Here is a 27129-nt window from a genome sequence, read left to right on the forward strand (position 1 = left end):
CTTCCCAACTCCTCCAACCCCCCCCCCCCTCCTCTCTCTCTTTCCTCCGTAAAAAAACCATCCTCTCTAAAACAACACGCTTCTACACACATAGACTATCTCTATCTATATATTTTTGAACAATATAGATACTTATTTACTGTTTAGTGTTTAGTGTTTAGTGATTGATGATTGGTGATTGCTGTTTAGGGATGTGATATATGGGTGTTTTGGGAAGAGAGGAGGGGCGGGGGGGGAGAAAAGGGGAGGGGATAGGATAGGATGGTGGAGGGGATTTTGCAATAATAATGAATAAGACTACTAAAGACGTGATACCTAGAGGAACTTGCAGCAATCCGTAACCGGACATTATGTGTGTGTATGTGTCATGGAGTAGATTCAATTGTCCTCTATCCATCTAAATGCTATTGTTTGTTTGTTTCATTGTCATTATCATCAATAGACTTGATTGATCGAGAGTGGCCAGCCCGGATTCTCATCCAGGACCACTCGTTTCCAAGACATGTCGTACTGTCGCGCACGCGTCTTCCTTATAACTGTCCATCACCACCGCCCTCTGCGAGTGGTCAACGAACCCCTTCCTTCCCCCTTTCCATGCTGGCCGTTTTTCCAGATCAGAAGAAACGTGCAGTGGGATTCTCGTATGCAACGAAATCGTGCAGTCACGACTCGGTCGTGACCGCGGGGCCGCGGATTCGGCGTCGTGTGGTGGTGCGTCAGGAAACCAGCCTGACGCCCGGTGTTATCGCAAATAGATGCATGGTCGCAAAGAATAGCAGGCAGGCACGTGTGCTTTTGCTTTCCCCCCACTCTCTTTCTTCTCTTCCGTGATTCATTCATCATCTTCTCACGACGAGCCCGTGACGGCGAGAGCTGCCGGGGATGTACTCTTCCTCGCCGCCGGAAGAACAACAAGAACTTGAGTCGTCACTGTAGCCACAGCGGGAGCCCCCACAGTCGAGCTTGACTCTGTCTCCTTTGCGCGTAATGCCGTAACGTTGACAAGTACAGCCCGCGGAAGAAGAACGACTGCTGCTGTAGTCGCTGAGAGAACTGGCGGAGCTCGGGGAGCTGCTGTCCGAGCGGCTTGACAGACTCGAGCCCACTGATGAAGGTGGAGAGCCCGCGAGGTCGTAGCCATAATCGTCCTCGATTGAAGTGGCGATGAAGCGAGATGTGAGCTCATCGACTGACGGTGCGCCATAATCGGCTTCCAGAATATATTTGGTCGCGTGTGGAGAAACCGGTTTCGGCGACTGGATCTGGGAGATAGATAGAGGTCGGCCCTTTGGGATGTCGACCGTCAGGTGACTGTCACGGCGAGAGTCTCTTCTCGACGACGAGGATGTATGATGGTCGCGAGCAGAGGAGCTCTTGGATGATCCCTTGGATCGATCCGAGGTATGCCTTGACGAGCTGGTTTTTGAGGAAGAGTGCTTGCTGGAGGACTTCTCGTGTGGAACATCAAGGATGTTCAAGATGCGTCCAGTGGTAGGTTCGGTAGTAGAGGGTTGTCCAGGGTCGTGCGATACATGGTATCCATCGATGATGTAGTAGTACCAGTATCGCTGTCCGGGCTGGAGAGTGGCGCCCTGGAATCGGAATGTACCTTTCCAACCACCCGATTTTGAAGAAGACTTGTCCTTAGAGAGTGGAAGTTGTCCGGCGTAATGGTCCCAAGAACCAAGAAGATGGACGGTCTTTACGCCAGACGATGTGCGCAAGGAGAACGATAGTTGAACGGATGCCATTTTGAGTGCTAATTAATGCAACTGAGGGATGGAACTTTGGTGCAGATTTGTTCGAGCAAGAAGAGCTAGTTCTGGGGATTGTTCGGTGATTAGGATGGTGAAGATTATGAAGTTGACCAGCAACTTGTGATATTAGAACGTAGGTGTGGATTTGATATTATGAGCACAGCTCGAGGGCGGAATAAGCAACAAAAAAAAGGGACGATAAAAAGGGACAGCGGGAGGGTAGGGAACTAGCTCTTGTAAACTGACTGCTTGCTGAAGAGAGAAGAGAGGGAAATGCAACTTGGGGTACGAGGCAGCTTTATGGTGGCCAGCCAGAGGCCGCTCAGCCATGGTTGCCATCACGCGAGTGGTGGGTGAGGGGATGAAAGCTCAGTGACGGGCATTTGCACTCCAACACAGCATGAACATCATCTATTGGTCGATGCAGCTGACTCGAGAGACTTCTGCAGAGTCTCAGCGCGTAGGCATTGTGCACTCGGGAACTAGACGAGTTTGGGGTGCTGGCGACTAAATCCCTGAGCCCAGCAGCCATTCATGAGCGAGAGGCACCCTGGTGAGCATCCTCGCTTATGGCGCCTTATCAACGTCGACACCCCTCGTTGGACGAGAAGACGTACTGAGAGAAAACCCCGCCAATGAACACCACCAGCAAATACTGCATGGAGGAGAAAATGGCTGGGACTTAGACGAGGTAACTGCCGCCAAAAGGCGTGAAGAGAGAGGGAGAAAAGGCAGAATCGATAGGTTTAGCCGGGAGGAGCGACGGATAAGGCCGAGTGCCCGAGAGGGGTAGCCCAGCTGTCAGTAGAGATGATTTGCATGATGAACTTGCGACGAACTCAGGAGAAGCTCAGAAAGATGCTTGGGCCTTGGTCCCCATCAATTCGGGTATGAGGCGCCATGTAAGGGAGAGACTTCGTACCGGACTTTTCGTTGAACGGATGAGAAGAGACGCAAGGCAGGGGATTCTGGCGGTTCAAAATAACAGCCTTAAAATCATACCGTCGCAATATTGGTACAGCAAACACGAGGACAGATTGAGTAGCTCTGCATCTTGGGGGCGTCACTTGAGGCCGGACACGGCTGGGAGCAAGCCACTGCATGTCAGATTCTTGCTTCCCTTGATGAGATGTAGAGGCCAGGAGAAGGAAAGCAGAAAAGAGGGTGTCCCCACGTTGCAAGGTGGTGTAATGAGATGCACATCGAGGCGCATTGTGATTCTGTGCATGACTTTAGACTCGGCGGGTATAGCTAGACAGACGTTTCGCTGCAGGAACGGTCAGCAGAGATGTGCTCGTGGTGTTGACGATTGTAAGCCGGCCAACCCGTGGAGGGTACTAATAATGCAACTGTCCAGATGGGAGCCAGCTAAAAGTCGTTGGAAGCTGGAGACGGGGAGGAGTGCCTTCAACCCAGGAATTCGGGGATTGATATTGCTGATTCCTTTTATATAAGGCATGAAAACTCGTGACCAGTTTATCACGTGAAAGTTCCACTCAGGTGGATATCTACCTCCCTTACCTACCTCCTCTGCTTGTGAAGGTAAGTTGCAGATGCGCGTCCAAGAATCGATAAATGGAGGGGAATGGGTTTGGTCATCGATGATGTACCTACTCAGGTTTCTCCCGTACGTAGATAACAGGTATTGATATAAGCTGACAACGTGCGCCAGATCGTTGTTCGACATTGAGCTGATGTGCCCGCAAAAATGACGATGCCACAGGAGATAACGGACGGACATGGAGATCAAGGCTCTCCCCTCGGCGTAGCGGATGACTTACATGTGTGGCCCGGCCCATAAGTTCACGGGTCCTGCACGAAGAAGTATGGAGTAACTCGTAGACCTTGAGGATGATCATGACCAGCAATTCATGCCCCTTATCTACTAGGTAGGTATAGAACCTTGCCAACGACCCAACTGCGTCTGCCATCGGGTAAAGGCGCAAAGGAGGTGGGTAGAGTCGAGAACGGTTTGTGGCAGTGTTGGAACTGGCTGAACCCTGAAGGGGGTTGAGGAGTCGAGGAGTCGAGAAGTCAAGAAGGTCGAGAAGTCGAGAGCACCAATGAGGTCATCCCAAGGTCGATTGTACCAAATGAGGCAATCCGCAGAGGCCCATGCTGTCCCATCACTGCCCCTCATTACTGGCCGTCGTTGCTTTCTCCCTTCTCCATCCTGGTATACATGGGAAACGTTCCCGACGCGGCCCGATGATGAGCGTATACCCGCTTGCGTATACGGTATACGAGGAACCCGTAGTAGCCGTGCCGAAAAAGACGCGGAGGGGAGGGATGGCTAATGATGTCGCGACCGAGTGATCCTCTCCATACACGGGTGGCGGGCACAGTCAGCCGTGCATCACATGGTGGCGAGAGGGCGGATAAGTGGGAGGAGATACAAAGGGAGATGCAGAGAGAGAGAGAGAGAGATAGAGACCCATACCGGAGTAATGAAAGGTCCATCCCAAAGTAATGAACTCCATACACGAGTTCCATATGATAGTCGTGTTGGAATCTGACGCCTTGGAGCCTTACGACGTCCGGCGTTGGATGCCCTGGGGGAACCCTGTGGGTGGATGCACACTGGATGCACTGAATGGGGGCTGAAACGGTGGGACCTGACCGTTGCATGCTTATCCGTGCTATCGATAGGCCAGATACGCGAGGTCGGGGCAACGCGGGCCATCTGTCCAATCAGATGGAGAGAGACGCCCCCACTCACACCGCCTCTGACGACGTTCCGCGCGACGTGCGCGATATGCCGCAAGCAGCCTAGCCCCGGCAGGATTACGGCGGACGCCGTACCACATACCACGTACCAGACTCGTGCGGTGGACGGTAACCGCGAGGAATCCCGGGCAAACATTCATTCGCATGTGTTTTCTGTTGTGGCATCCCATCATCCATCATCCATCATCCATCAGCCAAGGTACCTAATCATCATATACCGTAATAACAAATATCCCCCCGGGACCTGACCAGCCACCGCCCCGCCGTCCCGCCCAGTGGACTTCGCACGTTGTTCCTGCGCGCATCCACCGCCATCGCGGGAAGGCTTTCGTGATGGCATCCCTCTACGTCAGTGATCTCTCGGACGCCGTTTATATCTCCGTGGCAGAGCGGCGCGTCCTCGATCAGCGTCTCCTGCCTCTGGTCAACAGTGGGGCCCTTCAAGACACGCGGGGCAACTGCACAGCCCTTCCTTCCCTTCCAGTCCTTCCAGTCGTTCCTTCCCTTTCCTGCTTGTCCTGCCAAGGCAATCCTGGCCTAGCTCCAGATTGGGCAAGAACAGATGCGTCTCGCGTTTGCTGGCCATGCCATCTTCTCCAGATTCTTAAGCTATAAGACCCACCGGCCCCCCCCGACCCCTCCTGTCCATCAGTTTCCTCTTCCTCTTCTTCCTCTCCTTCTCCTCCATCTCTATATATTCACATATCTATATCTTATATATCCATCTCTCTCTCTCTCTCTCTCTCTCTCTCATATATCAATCAACATCTCTACCTCTCCATATCATTCCTGCTTGCCCGGCTGCTCCAACGACAGCACAGAGTCAGACAGACCTCTTCTCCGTCTGCCTCAGTTGACTCCCAATCAGGGCGCTATCCCAGATGGCACCCCCCGACATGCTGTCCCCGCTGTCACAAGCTCCCTTGTTACCGACGGGCAGGCCAGCTCTTCGTCGCCTCTCTTCCATGACAGCTACCGAGGGCATCATCAACGCTGGGGGCCCGGTGGTCGTAGTGCCAGAGAGACTTATGCATCGCCGCTCCAAAACACATGATCCTCGTGGTTTTGCCGGCGCTTTGGAGTCAGCTAGGAACGAGCTCGCTTCGATGAACTTGGAAGAGGATGGTAGTCCTGCCTCTCTGTCGGAAAGCTCGCCAGACACCCCTGGCACCCCAGCTTCTCCCCCAGAGGTCCCGAGTGCAGATTCGTTTGCCTTTGCTTTCGATATCGACGGTGTGCTCCTCAGGGGTGGACGACCCATCCCCGAAGCTATCGAAGCTATGAAGGTTCTGAACGGCGAGAACGAGTATGGCATGAAGATGTGAGTCTGTTCTCGCTTGGATCCAGGGGTTCATTCTGACATTCTCCAGCCCTTACATCTTTCTCACGAATGGTGGCGGCAAGACAGAAGCAGAACGTTGCATTGACCTGTCTCGTCAACTTGACATTGAGGTTTCACCCGCGCAGTTCATATGCGGTATGTATTTTATGGCAACCCTCTATAGTCTCATTGCTGACGGTTGGAGGCCACACACCGATGCGAGAGATGGTTGAAAAGTACCACACTGTCCTCGTCGTGGGGGGCGAGGGAGAGAAATGCAGAGAAGTAGCAGAGGGTTATGGCTTTAGAGACGTTATCACTCCAGGTGATATCATCAAGGATAACGAGGCTACTACCCCTTTCCGCAGACTTACCAACGAGGAACGCAAAAACTCCCGCAAACGTGATTATGGCTCGACCAAGATTGAAGCAATTTTTGTGTATGTCGCTTTCCGGTTAAACCTCTCTCTCTCAATTACCTTTAACCTGCCTGACTTTCCACAAAGAACTCGGCTCTTTCTTTATCCGTCTTCGCAAATTATCTATATTGATAATTGGTACTGACTCTTTTCTTTTCCAGATTTGCGGATTCCAGAGATTGGGCCGGAGACATCCAGATTATGCTCGATCTGGCGATGTCCAAGGGAGGTTACATAGGCACACTCTCAGAAACCTTCGACGAGGGCATACCGATTTACTTTTCTCACAGCGACATAGTTTGGTCCGCTGCACATGACAACGTCAGACTTGGAATGGGAGCCCTTAGAAGGATGGTCGAGATGCTGTTCAAGGATCTCACCAAGGGCAAAGAGCTTGAAACCATCGCATTTGGAAAGCCCCAAATCGGCACATTTGAGTTCGCTACTCGCTTGCTTCAACAGTGGCGGAAAGACGAGCATCACATCAATCGTCCGCCGGAGACTGTGTACTTCGTGGGCGATACACCCGAGAGTGACATCAAGGGTACGAATCAGTTTAACGAGAAGGCCAAGAACACCTGGTATTCGATCCTTGTACGCACCGGCGTCTACCAGGAGGGAACGGAGCCGGCCTACAAACCCATGGCCACTGTTGACACCGTGCTGGATGCGGTCAGACATGGGATGGAGCGAGAGTTCAAAAAGAAGAAGATAGGGCCCAAGGACAACGGAGGGCTCCCTCTTAACGGTTCGACATTTAAGAACCTGTCACTGAGTGGCGAGGTTAACAAGCCTCTTACGCCCGAGATAGTGACGACACCTGATTTGGTATAGAATTTCCGGATTGATATACTGGATATAGATGATGGATGATGACGACGATGATGATGATTGAGTGGGAGGCGATTTCATGCATTTTCATGTTTTCAGGCGTTTATCAACGGCACCAATACCCCCGACACGGTCGTTAAGACTTGATGTTACGCGTGGGATTCCTAAGCTACAAGATCAACAGATCACAGATCATCAGATGGAATTCTAGCTGTTTGTTTACGAGATGCATACCCTCCTATATTCATCGCCAAGTGAAGCCGTTGGTCGTCCACGCCGCACAGCCAAGACCATCTCCCCGCATCACCAGCATATTGCAGGCTTCACATAGGGAATAATTCGACTGCAATATTGTCAGCTCACCCGTTGTCGATTCCTTGCATTGATGCCGATCGCAGTACAGCTATCACAGTGATATGCATGCTGACCACCCATGCTCGACCCTATCGCATGATTCGCATCGATGGGGTTAGGAAATGGGGCTGTTTGTATGGGGTTATGGTAGTGACGATCACGGTTGTTTCTTTTCACATGCTGTTTGTAGTACGTGTGTGGTTATAAGACGGAAGTATCTGAAGTAAATGTCGCTGGTCCAGGGGAGAGCGGGGCATCCCTTATCGATAAGCCCCTGCTACTCTGTCCTTTGTAGGGGATCTGTGCAGAGCGGGGGTCCAGGGACAACACGTCGGGGAAGACTTCTCCCAACCTCTGAGCTCGTTTGAGGAACCCCTGTACAATAATTCTGTACAATAAAATCATCATCAACCTGATCTTACCATTTCACTAATAACCCATTAACATCCCAAAACATCACCACAAGTTGCGAGCGCCTATTTCTCAATTCTCATCATGGCTACCGGAGACTCCCCCAACTACCCCATCATCGACTCGCACATCCACCTGTACCCCGAATCCGAACTCGACACGCTCGCATGGTGCGGGCCCTCGCACCCTCTTCACAAGCAGCACTCGCTCAGCGAGTACGCGACGGCGACGGGCTCGCCGGCCTCCCTCGAAGGCTTCATCTTCCTCGAGACGGACCGCAAGCATGATCTGGCAGCCGGGGCCGGTGGCTGGGCGATGCCGCTGATGGAGGTGGAGTGGCTGAAGCGGATAGCGCTTGGCACGCCGCGCGAGGGCGAGGGGCACGGCGCGGAGCATGCTCAGCTGTGTTTGGCCATCGTGCCTTGGGCGCCGCTGCCAAGTGGGGCGGAGGTGCTCTCGAGGTACGTGACGGAGGTGGAGAAGCACGCCGGTGCGAGCTTTGGGAAGATCAGGGGTTTCAGGTATCTGGTGCAGGATAAGCCGCGGGGGACGATGCTGCAGGATGGCTTCATTGAGGGGTTGAGATGGCTGGGGAGGAAGGGCTATGTGTTTGATCTCGGGGTCGATTTGCATAGTGGGGGCAAGTGGCAGTTGGAAGAGGCGGTGGAGATGATTGAGAAGGCTCACGAAGGGGTTGAGGAGGCGGAGAGAGTTACGTTTATCATCAGTGAGTTTTTTTGCCTCTGTCCATCCTTCGACAACTAACACCAGCCATCAGACCATCTCTGCAAGCCCGACCTCTCAGTCTACAACCCGACGGATCCCAAGTTCGTGGCGTGGCGCACGGCCATGTTCAAGCTCAGCAAGTGCAGCAAGACATTCCTGAAGCTCAGCGGCTGCTTCTCCGAGATGCCCGACTCTCTGAAGACGGCGCCCGTCGACGAGATCTTCCTGGCGCTGCAGCCCTACCTCGTGGTGATTCTGGCCACGTTTGGTTCTTTCCGGATCATGTACGGCTCCGACTGGCCGGTCTGCACCGTGGGAGTTGAGGATGCGTGGAAGAAATGGAGACGCGTGGTGGAGAGGTTCTGCGACCTGGCGAGCTTGAGCCAGGAGGAGCAGATTATGATCTGGAGTGGAACTGCGATTAAGGCGTATGGGATTAGGGAGTTGATGCAGTGATGTAATAGATGCTAAAGGGCTGAGGCTTGTGGCTTTTGTGAATTGTGAAGTTTCCTCTGTGTTGTCATCCGCTCAGCAGTCATGGACACGGTAGATGAAATGTAATATAATTTAATATAACACAGTACAATCAATGTTTCAATATGTGTTGCAATATATGTGTAAATACCCCGCATTGAGCGAATTTCGGACATGACCACCGCGCAGTGGGGCTTCGCGCTGTATTCACCCGAAGATGATAACATATGGATATTGGATTCCCTCCTTTCCCACAATCGTCCCAGACTGGGATTCAGATATATAGTTTATATTGACATCTCTTCCTATCTTCCTATCCTTTAATTTCTTTCCATCTATCTGCTACAATAAACTATCCATCCCTCTGATCCCCCCAACATGGCCGCCCCTCCTCCCCCAGGTGTCTACGTCCCCGTCCCAACCTTCTTCGTCTCCAAGAAGGCCGCCAACTACAATCCCGTCGCTGCACCCCTCGACCTCGCCACGCAGGGCGCGCACTCTCTGCACCTCGCAAGATCCGGGATCCAAGGCCTAGTAGTCCTTGGGAGCACCGGCGAAGCCGTGCATCTGACCAACCAGGAGCGCTTCGAGCTTCTCTCGCACGTCAAGAAGGAGCTTGACAGCGCCGGGTTCAAGGACTACCCGTTGATCGCGGGCACCGCATCTCAGAATATCGCCGAGGTCGTCGAGCAGCTGAAGAGTGCGAAGGAGGCTGGTTGTCAATGGGGACTTTGTCTCGTGCCGGGTTATTTCGCTGGGGCCAGCACGCAGGAGGGGATTATTGCTTGGTTCACAGCTGTGGCTGACCAGAGCCCTATTCCCATTATGATGTAGGCGCTCTCTCTCTCTGCTTCCTCCCACTGACACAGTGACACCCACAGATACCACTACCCGGGCGTCTCGAACAACGTCAAGATGATCCCCTCCAGCTTCGCCGCTTTATCCCAACACCCCAACATCGTCGGCTGCAAGCTCTCGCACGGCGACATCTCATACCACGCGCAAATCGCATCCAATCCGGACATCAACCATTCTCAATTCCACACCTACACAGGTCTAGGCCAGCAACTTCTCCCCGCCATCTCCGTCGGGTGCTCGGGCACGATCGACGGATCCGCAGGCTTCTTCCCGAAATCCCTAGTACACTTGTACCAGCTCTCCCTCAAGAACAACGCCAGCGACGCAGAGGTCCAGGAGCGCCGCCTGCTGCAGTATAAGGTGAGCAAGGTCGAAGAACTAGTCGTCCGCTTTGGAACCGTGGGGATTAAGGAGGCTGTGAGTCGTGTCTTGGGCTTGGGCGATAGGGATGGGACGAGGCTTCCCCTGAGTGGTGGCTTGCCCGGTGGCGATCTGGAGTGGGAGAATTGGAAAGATGCGGTTGGGGAGCTGGAGGGCGTGGAGAAGAGTTTGTGAGCGTTTAACTAGTAACCGGTTGGGTTGGACATGCTAGAATTCGTCAATCACACTTTCTTTTTTCCCTCAACAAGTACATTTTTCTAGAGTGAGAATCCTGACCAAGCTGCCTGTCTGTATCAAGACGTCTGTCCGTCTAGATCCTAGTATCCTACTCGCTTACCTAGGTAATTGCAACCAAGCAAGCAAGCAAATCATAAAAAGAAAATCTAACATTGGGAAAATTCGCCTCGAGATGGATGCTTGATTTTGCCTCATCATTTTCTTTATTTATCTTATCATCAAGTACTATTTGGGATAATTGATTTATAGGTCTAGAGGTATAGATAGCTATCATACAATCCATACCTTTGCCATCTAATTACATCCATCCATCCACCCCCCTCCCCTATCCCCGTCCCCCCCCCCCTTCTCTCTTCCCCCCTCTCTCTCTAACTAATTAACCGAAAAACAATAAAATAATCCACTATATAAAGAGTACCTTACCTCGCAGACTCGATATTAGCATTACTACCAAGTCAACATTTGTCGAATAGAGCACCAACAGGTGGAGTTGAGTTGAGGTGGGATTTCTTTTGATGATTGCTGAGTGTTGTTGCTTGGGAATGGAATTGAATTGAATAGGTAAGGTAGTTGTTGTTGTTATTGATTATATTACTATCGTTGTGATTTAATCATATCATTGTCATTCACCCACCTAATCATCGTGACCCAACTATATCATTATCATTCACCCACCTAATCATTGCTCAAGAATAGAATCCATCAGAATATATATCATCCAGCTTAGGTCGACAGTCGAACTTTCCCTTTCCATCTTAGCATTATTCGCTGCCAGAACTTTGAAAGCACCTCATGTTCTTGTAGCAGACCTGATATAATGTTTCACTAAAATTTATGTCTGTCGTCTATCGTACCTACGAGAGCGTGGCTTGTTTTATGTTTCCAGACTGCGATTACCGAGTAGCCTATTTGCCAGAGCACAACTACCTAGGAGCAGATTAGATAGAGGGAAATTGGAATCGAACCCTCCACTCTCTCTATAGTAAGATTGTTATCAGATGGTTCGTAACCTGACCTGAGCCTGTGGTTTAGGTAGGGCTACTACTATAGATCAGATCATCTCCTTCTTGATTTTTATTAATACAAGTGATAATATTTATAGAGTTAAGTTATGACGGAGGCCTTAAGTAAGGCAGGCCTCTTGATTTTTGCTGAATACAGATACGCGTTAACGTACAACCCGTTCGTTGTTAAGTCTGCGCATGCCTCGGCTTGTCTGGTATTGTCATTTGTATAATCGTTATTCATCTACCTACCTATTATACTATTACTTACTATTCATCTGATTGTTAGAGAGGTTAATAATCTAAATAGAGATATTTCTAAATAAATGAATGGATTCTAGCATGTAACTCACAGAATCAGAAATCAAAGAGCTTTTGATATAATATCATATTCTAGCTATCTAGACTCTCTATACCTTTAGATAGGTTATGCTAATAGTATGATAAGGTGAAAGAAGATAGTACTAGAGAGATAGATAGGTAGATATGTTGATGTTGTTATGTAGATAGATAATTCCTCTGTCCTTTTGTAGGTTTTGTGTTGAATTTATTTCTGGATACATAGAGGAGCTAACTAATGAACTTTTAGATGTATCAGCTTGTAATTTGTATCACAGCTATGGAGCAACGATTGGGCAATGACAATGGTATATCGAGAGGAGCGACAGAAGACCAACCACAAAAGACGCGATATTCCCTTGTGTCTACCCAAAGTTTCGAATCTGTACACAGGCAGTGAAAAATCCCCATGTATCAAGGTAGATTGAAACTCCAAGTGCGGCACGAAGATATCCAGCGTCGCCTAGTCGAGGGTTTATCGAAAGCTGATAAACCCAAACTGCCAATTGGGCAAGGACTAGTTAATTCCATTTCCACTCCACTCCCCACCCCCATTTCCATTTCAGATCAAATACTTCACCCCCTCCTTCATTACCTCCCACAACTTTCTCTTGTCGATTAAGGCATGGTGATAACCTTGTATGCACGTTAAATTAAGCAAGTGAATCATGGTTGCACAGCACCTACTATGTTAAATCAAATGCATGGCTCTGTTGTAGTAATGATTGCTGAGCCAGCGAACAAAACGACGGTGATACATCCGATGCTGCTCAAACAGTGCTATAGCCTATGGGGGTGACACCGGCATCCCTGAGAAATTGGAAGGCCGTGTACGTCGCGAAGTTGGAGAAGGAAGACGGTATGTCCCCACGGGCAGTATCCCTCTTTCATGACCTCCCAGAGCTTCCTGGTATCTACTGCCGCGTGGTGGTGGTCTAGCAATGTCGTCTCCGCAAACAACATTGCGTGCAGCGGCTGTAATGCCAGGGTCCTGGCCCCTGGCATTATGCCACGCCACATCGGAATGCCAGACACCCAATTCCCCCGAGGGGGCAGAAGCTCTCCTCTCCCGACGTCACTCATGCTTTTGATGATCGTGGTGGCATCGCACCCGTTGGTGCTCCATTCGACAAATGTTGAATTGGTATTGATGCCAACATGGGCAAATTTGTCCGCCAGGTCCTCGACCCGAAGGCCAGGCGTCCTCCTTTCGAAGTCATTCCCGTATATTCCCTGTATGCAATTCGTCCATCTTCTTGATGGGCACCATCCCGCTAGCTCCAGGATCGTTATGCCATAATCGACGGTTGTGTCGATTAGACACTCCCCTTTGGCGTTATAAATAGACACTTCGAACAGGTGTCGCACGAATTCTTCCCCTGTCCCCAGTTGTCCGAACTCCATGTCCACAAAGAACACTTGGTTCGACGTATCGCTGTCCAATGCCAATTTGATATCTTTCCATTGGCCCGCTGCCATTAGGAGGCGTGGTGAGGTTTGAAGATAGTCTGCCATGTCTCCAGGAGACACGACACTGGATCCGGGCCCCTTCTTCTCCCGGAAGCTCACCCAGCGGCAAAGACTAGTTCTCTGCTGGATCTTGCCTGAAATTGCTGTTAGGATTACAACTGAATAAGACTGTTGTCATTACTCACCATAGTGCTTTACACAGCAATTCCCATTAGGTCCAGCTCCTGGATCTTTATGCCATAATCGACGGTTGTGTCGATTAGACACTCCCCTTTGGCATTGTAGACGGACACTTCAAAAAGGTGGCGTACGAACTTGTCTTCCACCCCTTGTTGCCAAACCATCGATCTTCCCCTCTTCGTAAAGCTTAATGGCAGCTTTGATATTGGTATGCTGTTCTTTGCGTTCATAATGAGGATCTTCCGGGTCAAGATAGCGGTAGAGTTGTTTGATGCGCTCTTGGACATCGAAAACTGGAGGCAAGCCGCAAAGGCATCGCAGGTGAGAATTCGATTTTGGGCGCCATTATACAGGTGGCTTCTGATGGACTAGGCTCGTGTTTATGTATTATTGATGAGAGTACTTGCCCGAATTCCGTGTCTACAAAGAACACGTTGTTTGAGGCATTGTCTTCTAATGCCATTTTCATTGTCTTCCAGCTCCAAGCTGGCATTGGGGGCGTGGGGAAGATTTGAGATATTTGGCCATGGTAACGGGAGACACGACCCCAGACCCAGGTCCCCTCTTGGCCCGAAAGCTTATCCATTGACGGACACAGCGTCTTTGTTGTCTCTTCCTGAAATTACTGTTAGTATAACGGCATCTTAGTGGGGAATTTTTCAATTTATCTTCTCACCTTCAGAATCAAATGCATACAATACATATATATATATCCAAGCCCTCATATACCCAGCAAGAGTATTCAATAGAGAACAAATTGACTACTACTGTTAGCATAATGATCTGTGAAGACTGTTGTCATTACTCACCATAGTGCTTTGCACAAAACTTTCCTGTAGGCCTGGCTACTTCCTTGCAACCTACAGTGGCATTGCAGAGTCTCGTCCCATCTTCTCTGAATTTGGAGGATCTCATCCATACACGGATGATGTTGGCATAGTACGTGCATGCAATGCACGACGTCAACCAATATAAGGGTTTTGTTTGGTCGGCTTTGAGCAGTGTATTGCTCGCATCGAGGGAGGTACTATGAGGGCATTGCATCGTGGCGTGCCCCCATACTACCCCCTGACAAGTCAAGACATGTCGAGGGGATATATCATGTATATAGTAACGTCTAGTAGCTTCATCAATCCACAGACTTAACACAACGATCAAGGATTGATAACCTTACATTGCATCGATCCTCATGGCGGTCGATATTCCTTCTGGCGTAAGTAATGCCACATAGGCGGCATTTCACATGTTTTCGGCCTGGTGAAAACTCCCTTGTTCCTTGTGTAAATTTTCGCATCTTCACCGTTGGTTGTAGGACAACGCCGGGACAATGCTCGGCATGGTTGTCAATGTTGATTGCCGGGTATGAGCTTCCACAGCCTTTCGTGCAGAGCTGCTTCTCTAAGGCATCTCCGCCATATTCCCGGATCTTTTTTCGAACCCGGGTAGTGTCGGTTGTGCTGCCATTGCAGCGCTTCTCATGCTTCTTTGCGGTGTCCAAGGACTTGGACCAGCAGCCACAGCCCTTTCCGCATAATGCCAGCCGGCCCACTCGAATTCGTGCATTCGGGTCTCCGCTGGCAGTTGCTGTTCCTGATAATGGTGGCATATTTGTAATTTAGTAATGTCGAGTTATAATTATAAAGTACCTAAGGTAGTATCACTGAGAGGATTCAGAGGAATCAAGCATGGGATAGATCATAGATAACATGGAAGACGACGAAGTAGAAAGTAATTTGGGCACTACCTAGGTACCCCTTGACATGTCAAGACATGTCGAGTGTTCAATTGTTGGTGCTCCATTCGACAAACGTTGACTGGGTGGTAATGCTAATGTCGAGTCTGCGAGATCCTTGATATAGTGGATTATACTATTGTTAGATCGATTTATGTGTGTGAAGGTTTGAGGAATGAAGTTGCTCAGAGCGCGCTGCTGCCTTGTCTATATAACGAGTAAGCGAAGTCACGTGACTTACCCCTAACAACACTCTCACTTTTTGCCAAATTGCCAAACTTTGATACGGGATTGCTTGAAGTCAGGATTGTTTGAAGTAGTCAGGATTGCTTGAAGCTGGGATTGCTTGAAATAGGGATTGCTCGAAGTAGGGATTGCTTGAAGTCGGGATTGCTTGAAGTCGGGATTGCCTGGATTGCTTAACATTAGGATTGCTTCAAGTAGTCAGCATTGCTTAAAGTGAGTACTATACTATGTACCCCAGGCATAGTATAACGGCGTGTTCCTACACTGCTCTACTCCATGACATGTCAAGGCATGTCGAGGGTGTACATCTCGACTTTCCATCTTCTTGTATCGGATCGCAGATCAGGGATCTTGTACGTGGAATATCCGTTGTCCATGCCTTGCGTTATTACAGTCATTTTGGATGTCTTCTTCTAAGGTAGCTCCTTAGGGTCTCTGTGAACTTGCTGTTGTGTGATAATTTACTACGACGTGGTAACTTACTGTTGTGTGATAATTTACTGCTGTATGATAATTTACTACTACGTGATAATTTACTACTGTACAATAACTTACTACTACATGATAACTTACTACTGTACAATAACTTACTACTGTACCATAACTTACTACTGTACAATAACTTACTACTGTGTAATAACTTATTGCTGCTGCGTTTTTGTACCTAGATCAGGAGGTTATGTGACACTCGCTATGTATCGCCAGAAATCACCCTTATTCGATTCGAGCGGGAAAGCGATCATATCAAAAATCCATGGACCAAAAGCCTTGTCTGCTTATCTATTTATATTAAGAGTATCTTTACTTTACTTCAATCTACCCACCTACCTCCTAACCGTGAGTGTAAAATCAGCCGTGAGCGCTTTCCCCACAGGGACCGTCAGAGTCCCCGTCTGACTATCATGCCTCCAGCCCCCGACCTCCAGGCCATTGACCAAGCAGCCTCCAGGACGCTGAGGCATGCCCAAGAACGTGAGGCTTGCGATCTGGACGCCGGCGTTATATCCGTACTTGCCACGCATCGAAAAGTGCGTGCCGTCAAAGGAGAACTGGACGAGTGTGGTTCCGTCCTGCTCGATGCTGATGCCGTCGTCGAGGTAGAGCTGGCCGGTGGCTCGGCCGTCAAGGCCGAGGGGGACAATAATCTCAAAGTCTTGGGTGCGGAGCTCGGTGGTGGTCATGGCGCTGTTCAGGCGCTGGGGGACAATCACGCCGCCCCGGTAGTAGAGTTGGATGGATTCGTAGTCGATGTTTTCGATGAGGATGTCGGCGCCGTGGCCTTGCACAGGCTCGTGGGTGTAGAAGTCGTAGAAGATGTCATTGGGGAGGTAGATTGATACGCTGGTAGAGTTCTCCTCTGTTACGGGGGCGACGAGGATGGATGGGCCGAAGAAATATTGCAGTTCGAGAGCAAAAGTCTTGATGTCGTTAGGGTAGATGTAGAACATCGGGTTGACGAGAGGAGTGCCATCTACGGTCTGCTGATATAACGCGGTGTAGATGTAATCAAGCAGGCGGTAACGGATGTCGATAACCTTCTTAGCCGCTGCTGTCACGGTCGGCCATCGATAAAACTCCTGAGAGATGCTTGGTGGATTGCTGTTGTGATTACGGTAGAAGGGACTGAAAGCACCGAGGGTTGCCCATCGAGAACAGAGTTGCTCCGTGGTGTTTCCCCCATAGCCACAGACATCGGATCCAACCATAGGAACTTGGTATATGGAGGCAAAGGCAAGCATGGTTCGGATGGAGATCCGGTAATGCAGCCAGTCACTCACATTGTCACCTAGCCAGTGCCCGACTTTTGTTCCGGCACCAGCGAAAGTGCTACGCGCGATAATAATGGGACGCTCTGTTGGGCGGCGGTTCAACATTGCACCGCGCGAAGCCGTCGCCATCACTAGATCTGTCAGCATTGATTTTACGATTTTAATCAAATCCCGCGTTAGTTTGAAGACGTACTTGTACCGAACAAATTATGAGTATCATACATGGCGAGTCCATTTTGATGAATGACATCGGTATTGACTGTATGGTTTGAGATACCACCTCCTGCGGCATTATCGGCGACAGTGTATGCAGCAGTGTTGTGAATCGCGTATTTGGGGTAGAGCAAGTCTCTCCCTGGTAGACCGAGTTCCTGACCAGGTGCTTGTCTTTTTTCAACGGGTTTCGGGACCGTAGCAGGAGCGGAAATTTCCCTTCTCGCCGGGGCATCTGTACAGTCCGTACCAACTGGTTGGAAGGCGCACGGGAATCCAGGAAGCGGGCGTGGTGGTGTGCGGACAGGTGGGGGTGCAGGTGGATATCCGACTGCCGCAGCATATGGGTTGTCGCAGGGGAAGTTACAGGGGAAATTGGACGGCTCGGACATGTCGATCCACAGCCCGTCCAAGTTCACTCCATTTGTTGGGTCAAAAAGGAGAGCAAACTCGTTATTCCAGTAGTTTTGAGTGTCTGTATTGAACCAATCTGGGAAGACCGTCACACCCGGCCAGACGACTCCCAACCAATAGGACCCATTGGACCGTTTCAGAAAGATATCATCTGCTGCACCGCGTTCGTACGGGGGATAATCCTGGTATGCAACTGCTGGGTCGACCATGAGAATCTGGTTTTGATTGTGGTCATGAAGATAATGGTTGATATCTTGCATCAGGCTAAGCGAGAATCGCTCTGGATCAAGCGAGAATACCTTGAGGGACGTCAGTCAGGACTCAGCCGAGATCAACAAGAAAAACCAACAAGAAAAATCAATAAGAGAAATCAACAAGAAAAGAAAGCTGATGTACCCTTCTCCTATCGAAATAATCAATATCGACCCAAGCAGTCTGCAGCGGAATGCCTGCTTTGGAGTAGTTGTAGATAGCCTCGGCCACATCAAAAGCATCCTGGTAGCCATATCTACAATTATGGAAGCCGAAGCCCCAATACGGCATCATGGCTGGCAAACCCACTACTTCAGCATACTGTTGTGATACAGCCACGGGCGTGGGCCCTGCGATGAAATAGAAGTCGAGTACACCACCGAGAGTGTTATATTCTAGATATTGGTCTGCTCCATTGGTGTTGTTGATCTTGATATCCATTCCATTGGAATTGAGGAAGAAGACTCCGTGAGTACCAGTAATCCTGTGCTCAAAATACACGGGGTGGTTGCCGTACAAATTGGAGCCAGCGGGGATTGAGTAGGCATCCTGAGACCACAAAGTCCGGATATAATCGGTTGTATTCAGACGTAGCGGGTCGGAATGCTCGCCCAACCCGTAAAGGTAGGGGTTCTCCGGAAGCGAGGTACGAAGTCTGAGATACTGAGACTCGAAGACGATACTCGCAGCTGAAGTATCAAACAAAACCTCGCCCGTGTGGGTTCGGGTAATCGAGAATGAAAACGGATATGGAACGTAGTGGAATTGGATGTTGGCACTGCGTTGCCGTGCCCCTGGTGATGGCGACGGTCGTGGAAAGACAGAGGTTGGGACTTGGTAAACGCTATTGGCCTCATCTTGGATCTTGACATGGATGCGATCGTCTGCCCCCATCGATTAGAGCGCGATGGGTTTCCGGAGAGGGACAACATACCGGACTCATATACAACCTCCAATGTCAGATCTGGCAGGTCAGTGCCATACACATTGCAAGCGGGGCCCGCAAGATTCAAGTTCGCGGTGAGACTCGAGGCGGTTGTCTTGACATTGGAAGCCTTGTAGCCAGGACACGCAGCGAGAGGATCGTCTGAAGGGAGTTGAGGGATGCGGTTGGCAGAGACGGCGGCAGCTGCCAACAACAGCCAGGACAGGATGACAGCCATGGTGAACAATGAATGTCCCAGGAGTGGATGGCGATGGAGCTCAGTCAGGACTCCCGAAGCACCTGCCACACCGTATATATACCTCCGCTTGCTGCGTATAGTTTTTCCTCCTCCGGCGCTTCGGCAGAATGGGGCTGGTCGTGCAACAGCTGTGAATGTAAGCTTATCCCCATTCTTCTCCCGCTTCTCATCTCGATTGCGGGGCAACCCATGTTGCTGCAAAGACCAACAACATCAAAAGGCCCTTTTCTGGTGCCGTGTTGGCTTTGATAGGCGTGGGAGGCAGGGGCCAGAGCGACATGACGGGCGAGATGGCGGAGGAATCGCAGAATGGAGTTGTTGTTCACAGACGGGGCTCATGGACTTCGATGTTTTCGTTGTTTTTATTTGCTGTCTCTGGGGTGAAGTGCGTTCCTGGAGCAGATCTCCAATGACATCGCGGAGCTGTGCCCCAGACCGCTGCTCGTAACGGGCCGACTGGAGCCCCGCTGCTCCCCGCGCTGGGGATTGACCAATGGGGGTGGGGATCAGGTGATCACCCTTGCGGAGTATACTGTTAAAAGGGAGAAATTAATTACTGAAATTGATTGCCCCGTATGAGTAGCGGAGAGTACCTACTTTCTTACGTACAATGGATGACGGGAAAGAAGGCGGTAGGAGTATATACCTCACGGAGGTACATCAAATGCTGAATAATAATACAGTCATCATCCTCGCTACGGTCGTCGCTACGTTTCGCTACTCCTCGCTACCAACGGCCCAGCCCGTGCTTAGTCACGACTGAGTAACCACAACCTAGTCACGTGACTCCCGGCCCAGGTCGATCGGCTGGAGCAGCATGGCGGGTAAACAGGACCGCCCATGTTTCTTCTCCCACTGCAAGTATATCAGCACCAGCACATACACTCTAATCTTACACCGTGAAACTGACAAGTAGACAAGCAAAGAGATCGAGACAGACGACCAGAGAAAAGGAAAAAAACAACATACCTCAGCACCCCCGGTCCCCTTATCCTCCCACCCCAACCATTCCCGGTAGAGCCTCATCGGCGGCACCGCCTTGTCATGCCAGGTACTCCCTTCAAACCGCACCTCTCGCCCCTTGCTGAACGGGCTCTCCTCACTACTCCCACTGACGCCCTTCGGCCCCGGGTTGAACCATTTCTGTAGGCTCGAGCCACTCCAGGCCCGGTCGAAGAACACGGGAATGGGCGCATAGACTGCCTTTAACCCGTGTAGCAAGGCCACGGTCTGCGGCGCCATCTTGCCGCTGGCTTGGTTTCCCCTCAGGTTCTCGGCGTGCATGGTATCGAGTAGCTTTTTGCTACATCGAGAATGCGTGTCGTCGATACTTGCGCGCCGCGGGGTCTCGTCGGCACCCGCGTAGCCCCAGATATCGTCTCGGCCCGGCCAACTCGTATTGACGGGGTTGAAGATGGGCGTCAGAGATATATAATCTGCTTCTTCTCCCACGCCCCATTGATAGTTATCATCGCCCGGTTCTTCCACCGGAGGAGGGGGGCCAACGGGAGCGAGGCTCGACAATGCGAGGTTCGTCGACAACTGGGGGGCTCCCCATATCGTGCTGTCCTCGGAGAGTTTCTCAACCCTCTTGCGGAACTCGGTATCGTAGTGACCATGGATCGAGGGGATATAGAACCGCTCGTTACGCTCCCAGAGACCCTTCCTTGGCTGTGCTTTCGCGAACGCGGCCAGCTTCTCGAGCAGATCGTAATAGTGGCCGGTATATCTGGAGTCAAACTCCCAGTTCCAATAGTAATCGAACTCGGGATGCTCCTGGGAAAACTTCTGGACAGAGAGCCATTGAGATTGCTGGACCAGAGGATACCATTCCTTCATCGTGGCCTCGTTCCAAGGAATTACCATCCCCCAGAATTCCTTCGGGATGTTGGCTTTAAATGATTCTTTCGAGAGTGGAAGGTCATCCTCTACCTGAACCAACAAGAAGACGTGGTATTCACCCCCGCTTCTTAAAGATAGCTCAGTCACCAAAGAGCGAATGTTCTGCTTGTCGTTCTCGCTGTATTCCCTGCCGGAAGAAGCGCGAAGAAGAACCGCTGTTCGGGATTTGGGTTTCATCGTGAGTTGAGATGTACCAAGCAACGCCCGTTCTTGAGCATCAGCCTCAGTACTGTGGGACGCCATTGAAGAACTCTCGACATCCCTAACAGCATTTTTGACAGGCCCAAGCTGATCAACCTGCACATACCGATCCGAGTTCTTCTGATAACAGAAGTCCTGCAATATATCCCAATTAACCGCATCCCAGTCCACTCGCTTCTTCACATGTCCCCTCTTCCCCTTCACTCCCCTATACCCATACGCGGCCAGCCTCCCCTCCCTCTCAAAGCAGATATTCCCATCTATGCCCAACAGCGCATACGACCCCATCGCCGGCTGCCGCAAGCTTTCCACATGTCCCGAGAACCCCACGATGTCCGCCAGCTCCTCCTCCGGCCCTAGACACGGGACATACTCGCCCTTATTCGTCTGTCTCCACGTCTCGGTATTATACGCCGGGAAGGGCGCGTACGCATACGGCACCGCGTCGCTGTACGGCATCCGCGCATCCATCTCCGTCAGCGCCGCGGCGTGCACTGCTGCGTGCGCTCCTGCGCCTGCTAGCTTCTTCAATGACGTCCCGAAGATCTTGCCTGCGCTGGATAACCTATATCCATATCAAAGACCATTCATCGCGTCAGCAAGCATTCCTCTCGTTCTCCCCCACCTCGACTCATAGGTAGGCTTAACTCGCAAGGAAAAAAAGGGAGACACTCACTTTCCCAACTCCTCATACTCTCTCACGAACTGCTCCTGCGAAACCACAACACTATCCAACAATCCACCGCCCACCGACTCCCCCATCCCCATCACCGTCCCCATAACCCTCGGCGCATCCCCTTCTCCCTCTGCCTCTCCCTCCTCAACCCCCCCATTCCCCCCTCTCTCCCCTCCCTTCACCACACCCCCAAACCCCCCACCCCTCTCCCTCCCCCCAGGGAATCCCACATATAGATACGCGACCAGCAGGCACGCGACCAGTATCAAAGTTGTCCGGAATCGGGACGGCATCGTTGTTCTCTTTCCTTTTCCTTTCCTGTTCCTTCCTTACCTATCTATCTATCTCCCTTGATTCAGCATCACGCTGCCTTGTTTGCTTTGCTTGCTTGCTCGGTAACCGAAGAACCTCCGAATTAGAATGTGGATCTGGATCTGGATCTGGATCTGGATCTAGATATATAAGGTATAGGATAGATGGATGGGTAGGTGGATGTGGGGTATACAATACAATACACAAAAAAAAACAAAACAAAATAAAGCAAGTCAAAAATATTCACCCTACCTACGTACAACATACTGTTACATACACAAGCCTCGAATCCTCCGCAACCCCCCCCCCCACTCTATGGCTGACTGGGCGCCGAGGAACGAGATCAGCAGTTTTGAAACCTTAGGTGAGTAGTTACTAACTTACTAACTTACGGACTACTTACTGTATGATGATGGTAGTGGCCACTACTACAACTGGGGGGGGTGTGGGGTGAATGAAGGGTGCGCTGCAAGGATGGAGTGGTACTGATGATCATTTGCTTAATTTAACGTGCGTGCAAGGTTTCATGGAACGGCGAGTTACTGTAATTACACAACTCAATAGAAGCAAGCAAGAGCGGTTTCCAAAATGGATCTCGAATATATTCAAATCTCCATCCAGGACAGTATCTACATACATATAAACATTAGATAGTAGCTATTAATCCATAATGCTGTACTATGCAAAAGGGTTTAGAAAAAGGGTATATCCAATTCGAAAGGAACAGAAAAATCCAACCATGCACCGCATGTGTGCAATCCCAGAATGCAAAGAAAGGGTATAAATAGAGTTCGACCGCGCCAGGCCGGAGACCGAAGATGAAAAGAAAATGCCTTTTGTGTGGGATGAAGAACGTTCAACCAGTGCTCGTAAATGATCAAGATCACATCATCATCAGTCTGGTCGTCCTCCGCTCCATGCGATTGCTTGCTGAACCACCGGGTCCCAAGAATCGCCCCTGTTGAGCCCGCCTGAATGCATCCCGCTCGCAGTAGACTCGCCCGTTCATCTCGAAATACCCATGGCGCAAATTCCGCTTGCAGTCTGAACAAGTCAAGCACGCAGGATGAAATTTCTGCTTACTCTCGCTCTCCAGGTATTGCCCTTCGATGCCTTTATCGCAGGTTGTGCAGAGACTTCCATTCAACGTGTGGTAGTGGCGCTCGCAATATGGTGCATCGTCAAGCACGTAAAATGTCGCAGTCTGGAAGGGTTGAGAGCAGGTGTTGCAGACAAAACACTCCTTGTGGTACCGTCCAGTGAGACGCCCATCAGCCGACGAAACAGATTTGCCTGTGATAGGTTTACCACAGCCTTTGCAATCACCTTTCGATGTTGTGCGTCGGCGGGGGGTAGGTCTGCGGTCCAGATCAAGAGGAGCTTGGGAGCGAGCTGGGTTGCGTGATGGGATTGGCGAGACGACTCCTTCATGGATTGCAGGATCTATAGGCGACTCTGGAGGGAAAAGTGCGGGCTCGAGAGTTCTTGCCAGCGGCCGTGCAAATTGTTCCATTTTCCTTGGAGGTGACGGACTCGAGCTTAGCTCTCCTAGCTGGAGATCCGTAATCGATGACTCTACCTCAGACATGAGACTGTCCATCTTAGCAGAGTCGGAACCGTTCCAGGGCGACCGATCAGGAACGCTTGATAGTGGACTCGACCGTGAACTCGCTTTGCTACCCTGGCTAGAGCCGGACGTATTCGAAGACTGTGATTCCGTGGGCGTGTGATACGGATTTCCAACTCCAAATTCCGCTGCAAGGTTTACGTGGGATGGGAGAGGGGGTACCTCGCCGGGTTTCGCATCAAGTCTTGGTCTCAGCAAGCTCGTACCACGTGGTGGAAGAGGCCTTGTTAAATCTGGTCCACCCATCGATGGTCTTCGACGACCGTCCGGAGAACTACCCATTGCCCTTTCATTCACGCTAGGTCTCCTTTCGTTAGGCCCATTTGAAGTCGAAGGTCTGCGCATTTCTGGACCAGGCTCTGACGGCCTCCTATACAATGGTTCTTGACTTTCATTTTGAAGGGGAAAGGTTTGCGACCTCACTTCCAGGTGGGGAGGATGCTCACTTCCAGGGTCATCATTGCCTGCTGGTGGCCCGAAGCCGCCGTAGCCATTCTTCCTTGGAACCTTGGGTATTTGTGACTTAGAGCCGTGCGAGCTATCGGTAAACGTCCGAGAGTGTCCAGGTGCGTCACCAGATGCTGTAGACGGTCGTGGCATAGGGTCGGGAGCATCTGCTATCCTCAGGGACATTGCCGAATCCTTCATACTACGTTGTCTGAGATGTCCCCTATCAGATGCAGCGTCGTCCGCCTTGCGACTATTGACATCAAAAGGCCCGGGGATAATCTGGTCCACTCTCTTTAAAAGTCCACCACTACTTGCGGTTCTCGGGCTAACCGGGGCGTACATGTGATCCGCTCTTCCAGGTGATGTTCCAAGACTACCGTACCCACTACCCTGTTGAGGTTGACTTTTTGCGGCTGACCTTGACGTTGGAAATGGGGGGAACGGATTGTCCAGATTTGATGACATGTACTCAGGAGATGGGGGGCTCCGTATAGGGGCAGTTGCACTCCGAATTGGTCTCCCAAATGGTGACCGCGATCTATCGTTGGGGGTACGTGGTCCCTCATGGGGAGTAACGGGAGACATGCTTCGAGACGGAGGCAGGCTCACAGGGGTTAATTGTTGGCCTTGCGGAAGGAAGGGACGGTCTGTTAAACAGTTAATATCGTGTATACAACTTCAAGAGCAGAGTGGACGCACTCGCAGCGGAAACATCAACCATAGGCGGCATGGCCCGTCCTGGCTTGAGATAGCTTGGGCCATTGGTAGGATTCTGCTTGTAAGGCGCGTGATCCAGGTTTCCATCAGTATTATCTGGCGGGGGCGTTGCTGAACCTGTTAGTTACATCAGCATCATGCCATCACACAATTGAGGGGTACCTACGATCAACAGAACTTGCAGGAGTCTGGCATACATGATCTCCCATCTGGGAGATCTCGATGTCTCTGAGGCACATGGAACATTTTATCGTCGGCAGGAAGGTCGATACTCTACTAGAGTCTGCCATCCTGCTCTCGTCCTGGTCGGCAACTTGACTGCTCGTTCAGAAGAGAGGATTTGTTGTTGTCGTTATGAAAACATGCGCGGGGGTAAACAACGACGAGGAGAAGGATTAGATGGGTTGGAAGTTGCTGATAGTGACTTGTTTGTTGCTTTCCATGCGCTCTCGAGTATTAGGTAGTTGCAATTATCTATATGACGGTGGTACGATGTGGTGGTAGTATTGGCAGGAGACCTTTTGTTGATGTAGGAGAATGGGCACTGAACGAATGGAAGCGCCGACCTGGTAGAAACGTAAAGACCGTAAGGCAGAACAAAGCGAGCGAGACGTCTGAGTCCGGAGAGGCTCGTGAGGCTGTCGAGGCTGTCGAGGCTATCGTGGGACAAAAGGACGAGGGAGTTGTGTAAGAGAGGATGTTGCAGAAGAGTGTCGAGAGGCTCGAGGGGAGGGATGGAGCATGGATGGACGATGCATTCGACACAATAACAACGGGCACGACGCTGGGAGGGTGGCCGGGCTCAGGATGTGGCACGTGCACTCGCCCGAAGAGGCTAGGCTGGGAAGTTCAGGGGTAATGATAGGTGAGGACTTTCTGCTTCGAGATTAATGCCGGAGAGGGCCATGATACTGTAATATTATATTACGGAGGTAATATTAAAATATCAAATCTGAGGGAGGCGTCGGACGCTCGGCCGGACCGAGGGAAGTATTGTATTAGGTAGGTATGTATACAGTGTGTGTGTGTATGTATCTGGCTGCTTGCTCTTCCAACTCCATGAGACTCGTGGGCCATGGCCAAGAAGCAGAAGCAGAAGCAGAAGCAGAGGACGTGAGGGCGGAGGGACCTGGGGAGAGATGCGCAGGGCCTGGTGCCCTTCGAAACGCTCATACAGAGGGACTCCGCACATGTACAGCAAGTACTCCACAGGTCGCGGGCACTGGGCACATACCATACATATGCACTCCGTCCGTTGTGTGTACATGAAGGTACATGGATATACATAAGGTACATATACTTGGACTGTGGACTCAGCAAGGTATAGGTACATTAGTCAAGCGCAGGGAAGGCAAGGTCGCTGTTAAACTTTCCATACCTATGCAGGGCGCTTGAGAGGTCCATTCTCTTCTCTTCCACGATATGAAGTCCCCAAGGCTCACGCCATACCACCATCCAAAGGGTCTCGTCAACACGACCACTCCATGACGGAGAGTCGGCTGGCCAATATAGTGCCGTTGCGCGCCCCCACCAGCTCTCTTCTGCCGCCGCTTGGCCAGAGTCGTGAATCGTGATCCGCCGCCGATAGGGTGGCCTCAGGACCGGCTCAGGGGTTCCTCGCGATCAGCACTGCAATTTGCAATATTCGGAGAAAGAGAGAGTCGGGGACCCTGAGAGGAGGGACTCGAAGGGGAAGGCCCTGTTCTCATCTTGGAGACGTAGATCGGTCTGCGCAGAGCCAATGACTACGAAGAATGCGAGAATCGAGATTCACAATGCGGTATTTGGACGGAGTGCTCTGGCAACTCTGGACCGCGCACGATGTACTATAGTAAGGTTAACACCCCGTATTATTAATATACCGCAAAGAAGTGCCAACCTCGGAGCTCAGATGATTGATCTCGAGGCACACGATGTTTTGTCTCCGGCCAGAGCCTTCGGGATT

The 27129-nt window shown here is 50.9% G+C and overlaps 12 protein-coding genes across 12 annotated transcripts; 5 read left to right on the top strand and 7 right to left on the bottom strand.

Moving 5' to 3' along the window:
• Positions 1 to 254: 254 nt before the first annotated feature.
• M430DRAFT_235281 (hypothetical protein) lies at positions 255 to 835 on the top strand. The gene has a single exon (XM_024864921.1). It carries the CDS (start codon positions 361 to 363, stop codon positions 829 to 831), a length of 471 nt encoding a protein of 156 aa, XP_024721818.1. The 5' UTR covers positions 255 to 360; the 3' UTR covers positions 832 to 835.
• Positions 836 to 839: 4 nt separating this feature from the next.
• M430DRAFT_139159 (hypothetical protein) lies at positions 840 to 1751 on the bottom strand (the record flags this gene model as incomplete). Its single annotated transcript, XM_024862592.1, has 2 exons — positions 840 to 1332; positions 1414 to 1751. 2 exons carry the CDS (start codon positions 1749 to 1751, stop codon positions 840 to 842), a joined length of 831 nt encoding a protein of 276 aa, XP_024721819.1.
• Positions 1752 to 2421: 670 nt separating this feature from the next.
• M430DRAFT_235288 (hypothetical protein) lies at positions 2422 to 3289 on the top strand. The gene has a single exon (XM_024864922.1). The coding sequence runs from the start codon at positions 2648 to 2650 to the stop codon at positions 3209 to 3211; it is 564 nt and encodes a 187-aa protein (XP_024721820.1). The 5' UTR covers positions 2422 to 2647; the 3' UTR covers positions 3212 to 3289.
• A 485-nt stretch (positions 3290 to 3774) lies between these two features.
• On the bottom strand, positions 3775 to 4228 carry M430DRAFT_34796 (hypothetical protein). Its single transcript, XM_024866615.1, has one exon. It carries the CDS (start codon positions 4215 to 4217, stop codon positions 3897 to 3899), a length of 321 nt encoding a protein of 106 aa, XP_024721821.1. The 5' UTR covers positions 4218 to 4228; the 3' UTR covers positions 3775 to 3896.
• A 1137-nt stretch (positions 4229 to 5365) lies between these two features.
• Positions 5366 to 7058, top strand: M430DRAFT_50213 (hypothetical protein; the record flags this gene model as incomplete). The annotated part of the gene is made up of 4 exons (XM_024868132.1): positions 5366 to 5805; positions 5855 to 5961; positions 6011 to 6245; positions 6386 to 7058. The coding sequence occupies 4 exons, from the start codon at positions 5366 to 5368 to the stop codon at positions 7056 to 7058; spliced, it is 1455 nt and encodes a 484-aa protein (XP_024721822.1).
• An 846-nt stretch (positions 7059 to 7904) lies between these two features.
• M430DRAFT_100613 (hypothetical protein) lies at positions 7905 to 9002 on the top strand (the record flags this gene model as incomplete). The annotated part of the gene is made up of 2 exons (XM_024860648.1): positions 7905 to 8547; positions 8599 to 9002. The coding sequence occupies 2 exons, from the start codon at positions 7905 to 7907 to the stop codon at positions 9000 to 9002; spliced, it is 1047 nt and encodes a 348-aa protein (XP_024721823.1).
• Positions 9003 to 9398: 396 nt separating this feature from the next.
• M430DRAFT_100092 (hypothetical protein) lies at positions 9399 to 10433 on the top strand (the record flags this gene model as incomplete). The annotated part of the gene is made up of 2 exons (XM_024860608.1): positions 9399 to 9850; positions 9902 to 10433. 2 exons carry the CDS (start codon positions 9399 to 9401, stop codon positions 10431 to 10433), a joined length of 984 nt encoding a protein of 327 aa, XP_024721824.1.
• Positions 10434 to 12540: 2107 nt separating this feature from the next.
• On the bottom strand, positions 12541 to 13643 carry M430DRAFT_235348 (hypothetical protein). The gene is made up of 2 exons (XM_024864923.1): positions 13495 to 13643; positions 12541 to 13443 (listed from the first exon to the last, which is right to left on the bottom strand). Exon 2 carries the CDS (start codon positions 13352 to 13354, stop codon positions 12620 to 12622), a length of 735 nt encoding a protein of 244 aa, XP_024721825.1. The 5' UTR covers positions 13355 to 13443; positions 13495 to 13643; the 3' UTR covers positions 12541 to 12619.
• Positions 13644 to 14526: 883 nt separating this feature from the next.
• On the bottom strand, positions 14527 to 15384 carry M430DRAFT_235351 (hypothetical protein). The gene is made up of 2 exons (XM_024864924.1): positions 14664 to 15384; positions 14527 to 14606 (listed from the first exon to the last, which is right to left on the bottom strand). Exons 1-2 carry the CDS (start codon positions 15093 to 15095, stop codon positions 14589 to 14591), a joined length of 450 nt encoding a protein of 149 aa, XP_024721826.1. The 5' UTR covers positions 15096 to 15384; the 3' UTR covers positions 14527 to 14588.
• A 907-nt stretch (positions 15385 to 16291) lies between these two features.
• Positions 16292 to 19304, bottom strand: M430DRAFT_139172 (glycoside hydrolase family 31 protein; the record flags this gene model as incomplete). Its single annotated transcript, XM_024862593.1, has 4 exons — positions 19050 to 19304; positions 18260 to 18999; positions 17430 to 18162; positions 16292 to 17367 (listed from the first exon to the last, which is right to left on the bottom strand). Exons 1-4 carry the CDS (start codon positions 19276 to 19278, stop codon positions 16292 to 16294), a joined length of 2778 nt encoding a protein of 925 aa, XP_024721827.1. The 5' UTR covers positions 19279 to 19304.
• Positions 19305 to 19643: 339 nt separating this feature from the next.
• Positions 19644 to 22267, bottom strand: M430DRAFT_235370 (hypothetical protein). Its single transcript, XM_024864925.1, has 4 exons — positions 22079 to 22267; positions 20269 to 21967; positions 19897 to 20154; positions 19644 to 19831 (listed from the first exon to the last, which is right to left on the bottom strand). Exons 1-3 carry the CDS (start codon positions 22180 to 22182, stop codon positions 20074 to 20076), a joined length of 1884 nt encoding a protein of 627 aa, XP_024721828.1. The 5' UTR covers positions 22183 to 22267; the 3' UTR covers positions 19644 to 19831; positions 19897 to 20073.
• Positions 22268 to 23273: 1006 nt separating this feature from the next.
• M430DRAFT_18707 (hypothetical protein) lies at positions 23274 to 25474 on the bottom strand (the record flags this gene model as incomplete). Its single annotated transcript, XM_024863931.1, has 3 exons — positions 23274 to 25114; positions 25167 to 25301; positions 25351 to 25474. 3 exons carry the CDS (start codon positions 25472 to 25474, stop codon positions 23274 to 23276), a joined length of 2100 nt encoding a protein of 699 aa, XP_024721829.1.
• Positions 25475 to 27129: the final 1655 nt, after the last annotated feature.

The sequence above is a fragment of the Amorphotheca resinae genome (assembly GCF_003019875.1).
Source record: "Amorphotheca resinae ATCC 22711 unplaced genomic scaffold M430scaffold_5, whole genome shotgun sequence".
NCBI lineage: Eukaryota > Fungi > Ascomycota > Leotiomycetes > Helotiales > Amorphothecaceae > Amorphotheca > Amorphotheca resinae.

Excerpts from the sequence above, each read along its gene's own strand:
- M430DRAFT_235288 (XM_024864922.1), top strand. The coding sequence starts at position 2,648 with ATGAGGCGCCATGTAAGGGAGAGACTTCGTACCGGACTTTTCGTTGAA.
- M430DRAFT_34796 (XM_024866615.1), bottom strand. The coding sequence starts at position 4,217 with ATGGACCTTTCATTACTCCGGTATGGGTCTCTATCTCTCTCTCTCTCT.
- M430DRAFT_235281 (XM_024864921.1), top strand. The coding sequence starts at position 361 with ATGTGTCATGGAGTAGATTCAATTGTCCTCTATCCATCTAAATGCTAT.
- M430DRAFT_235370 (XM_024864925.1), bottom strand. The coding sequence starts at position 22,182 with ATGGGGACGGTGATGGGGATGGGGGAGTCGGTGGGCGGTGGATTGTTG. Across the intron at positions 21,968-22,078 it reads GAGTATGAGGAGTTGGGAAA|GTTATCCAGCGCAGGCAAGA; the intron begins GTGAGTGTCTCC and ends ATATGGATATAG. Across the intron at positions 20,155-20,268 it reads AGGGGACCGGGGGTGCTGAG|TGGGAGAAGAAACATGGGCG; the intron begins GTATGTTGTTTT and ends ATATACTTGCAG.
- M430DRAFT_235348 (XM_024864923.1), bottom strand. The coding sequence starts at position 13,354 with ATGGCAGACTATCTTCAAACCTCACCACGCCTCCTAATGGCAGCGGGC.
- M430DRAFT_235351 (XM_024864924.1), bottom strand. The coding sequence starts at position 15,095 with ATGCCACCATTATCAGGAACAGCAACTGCCAGCGGAGACCCGAATGCA.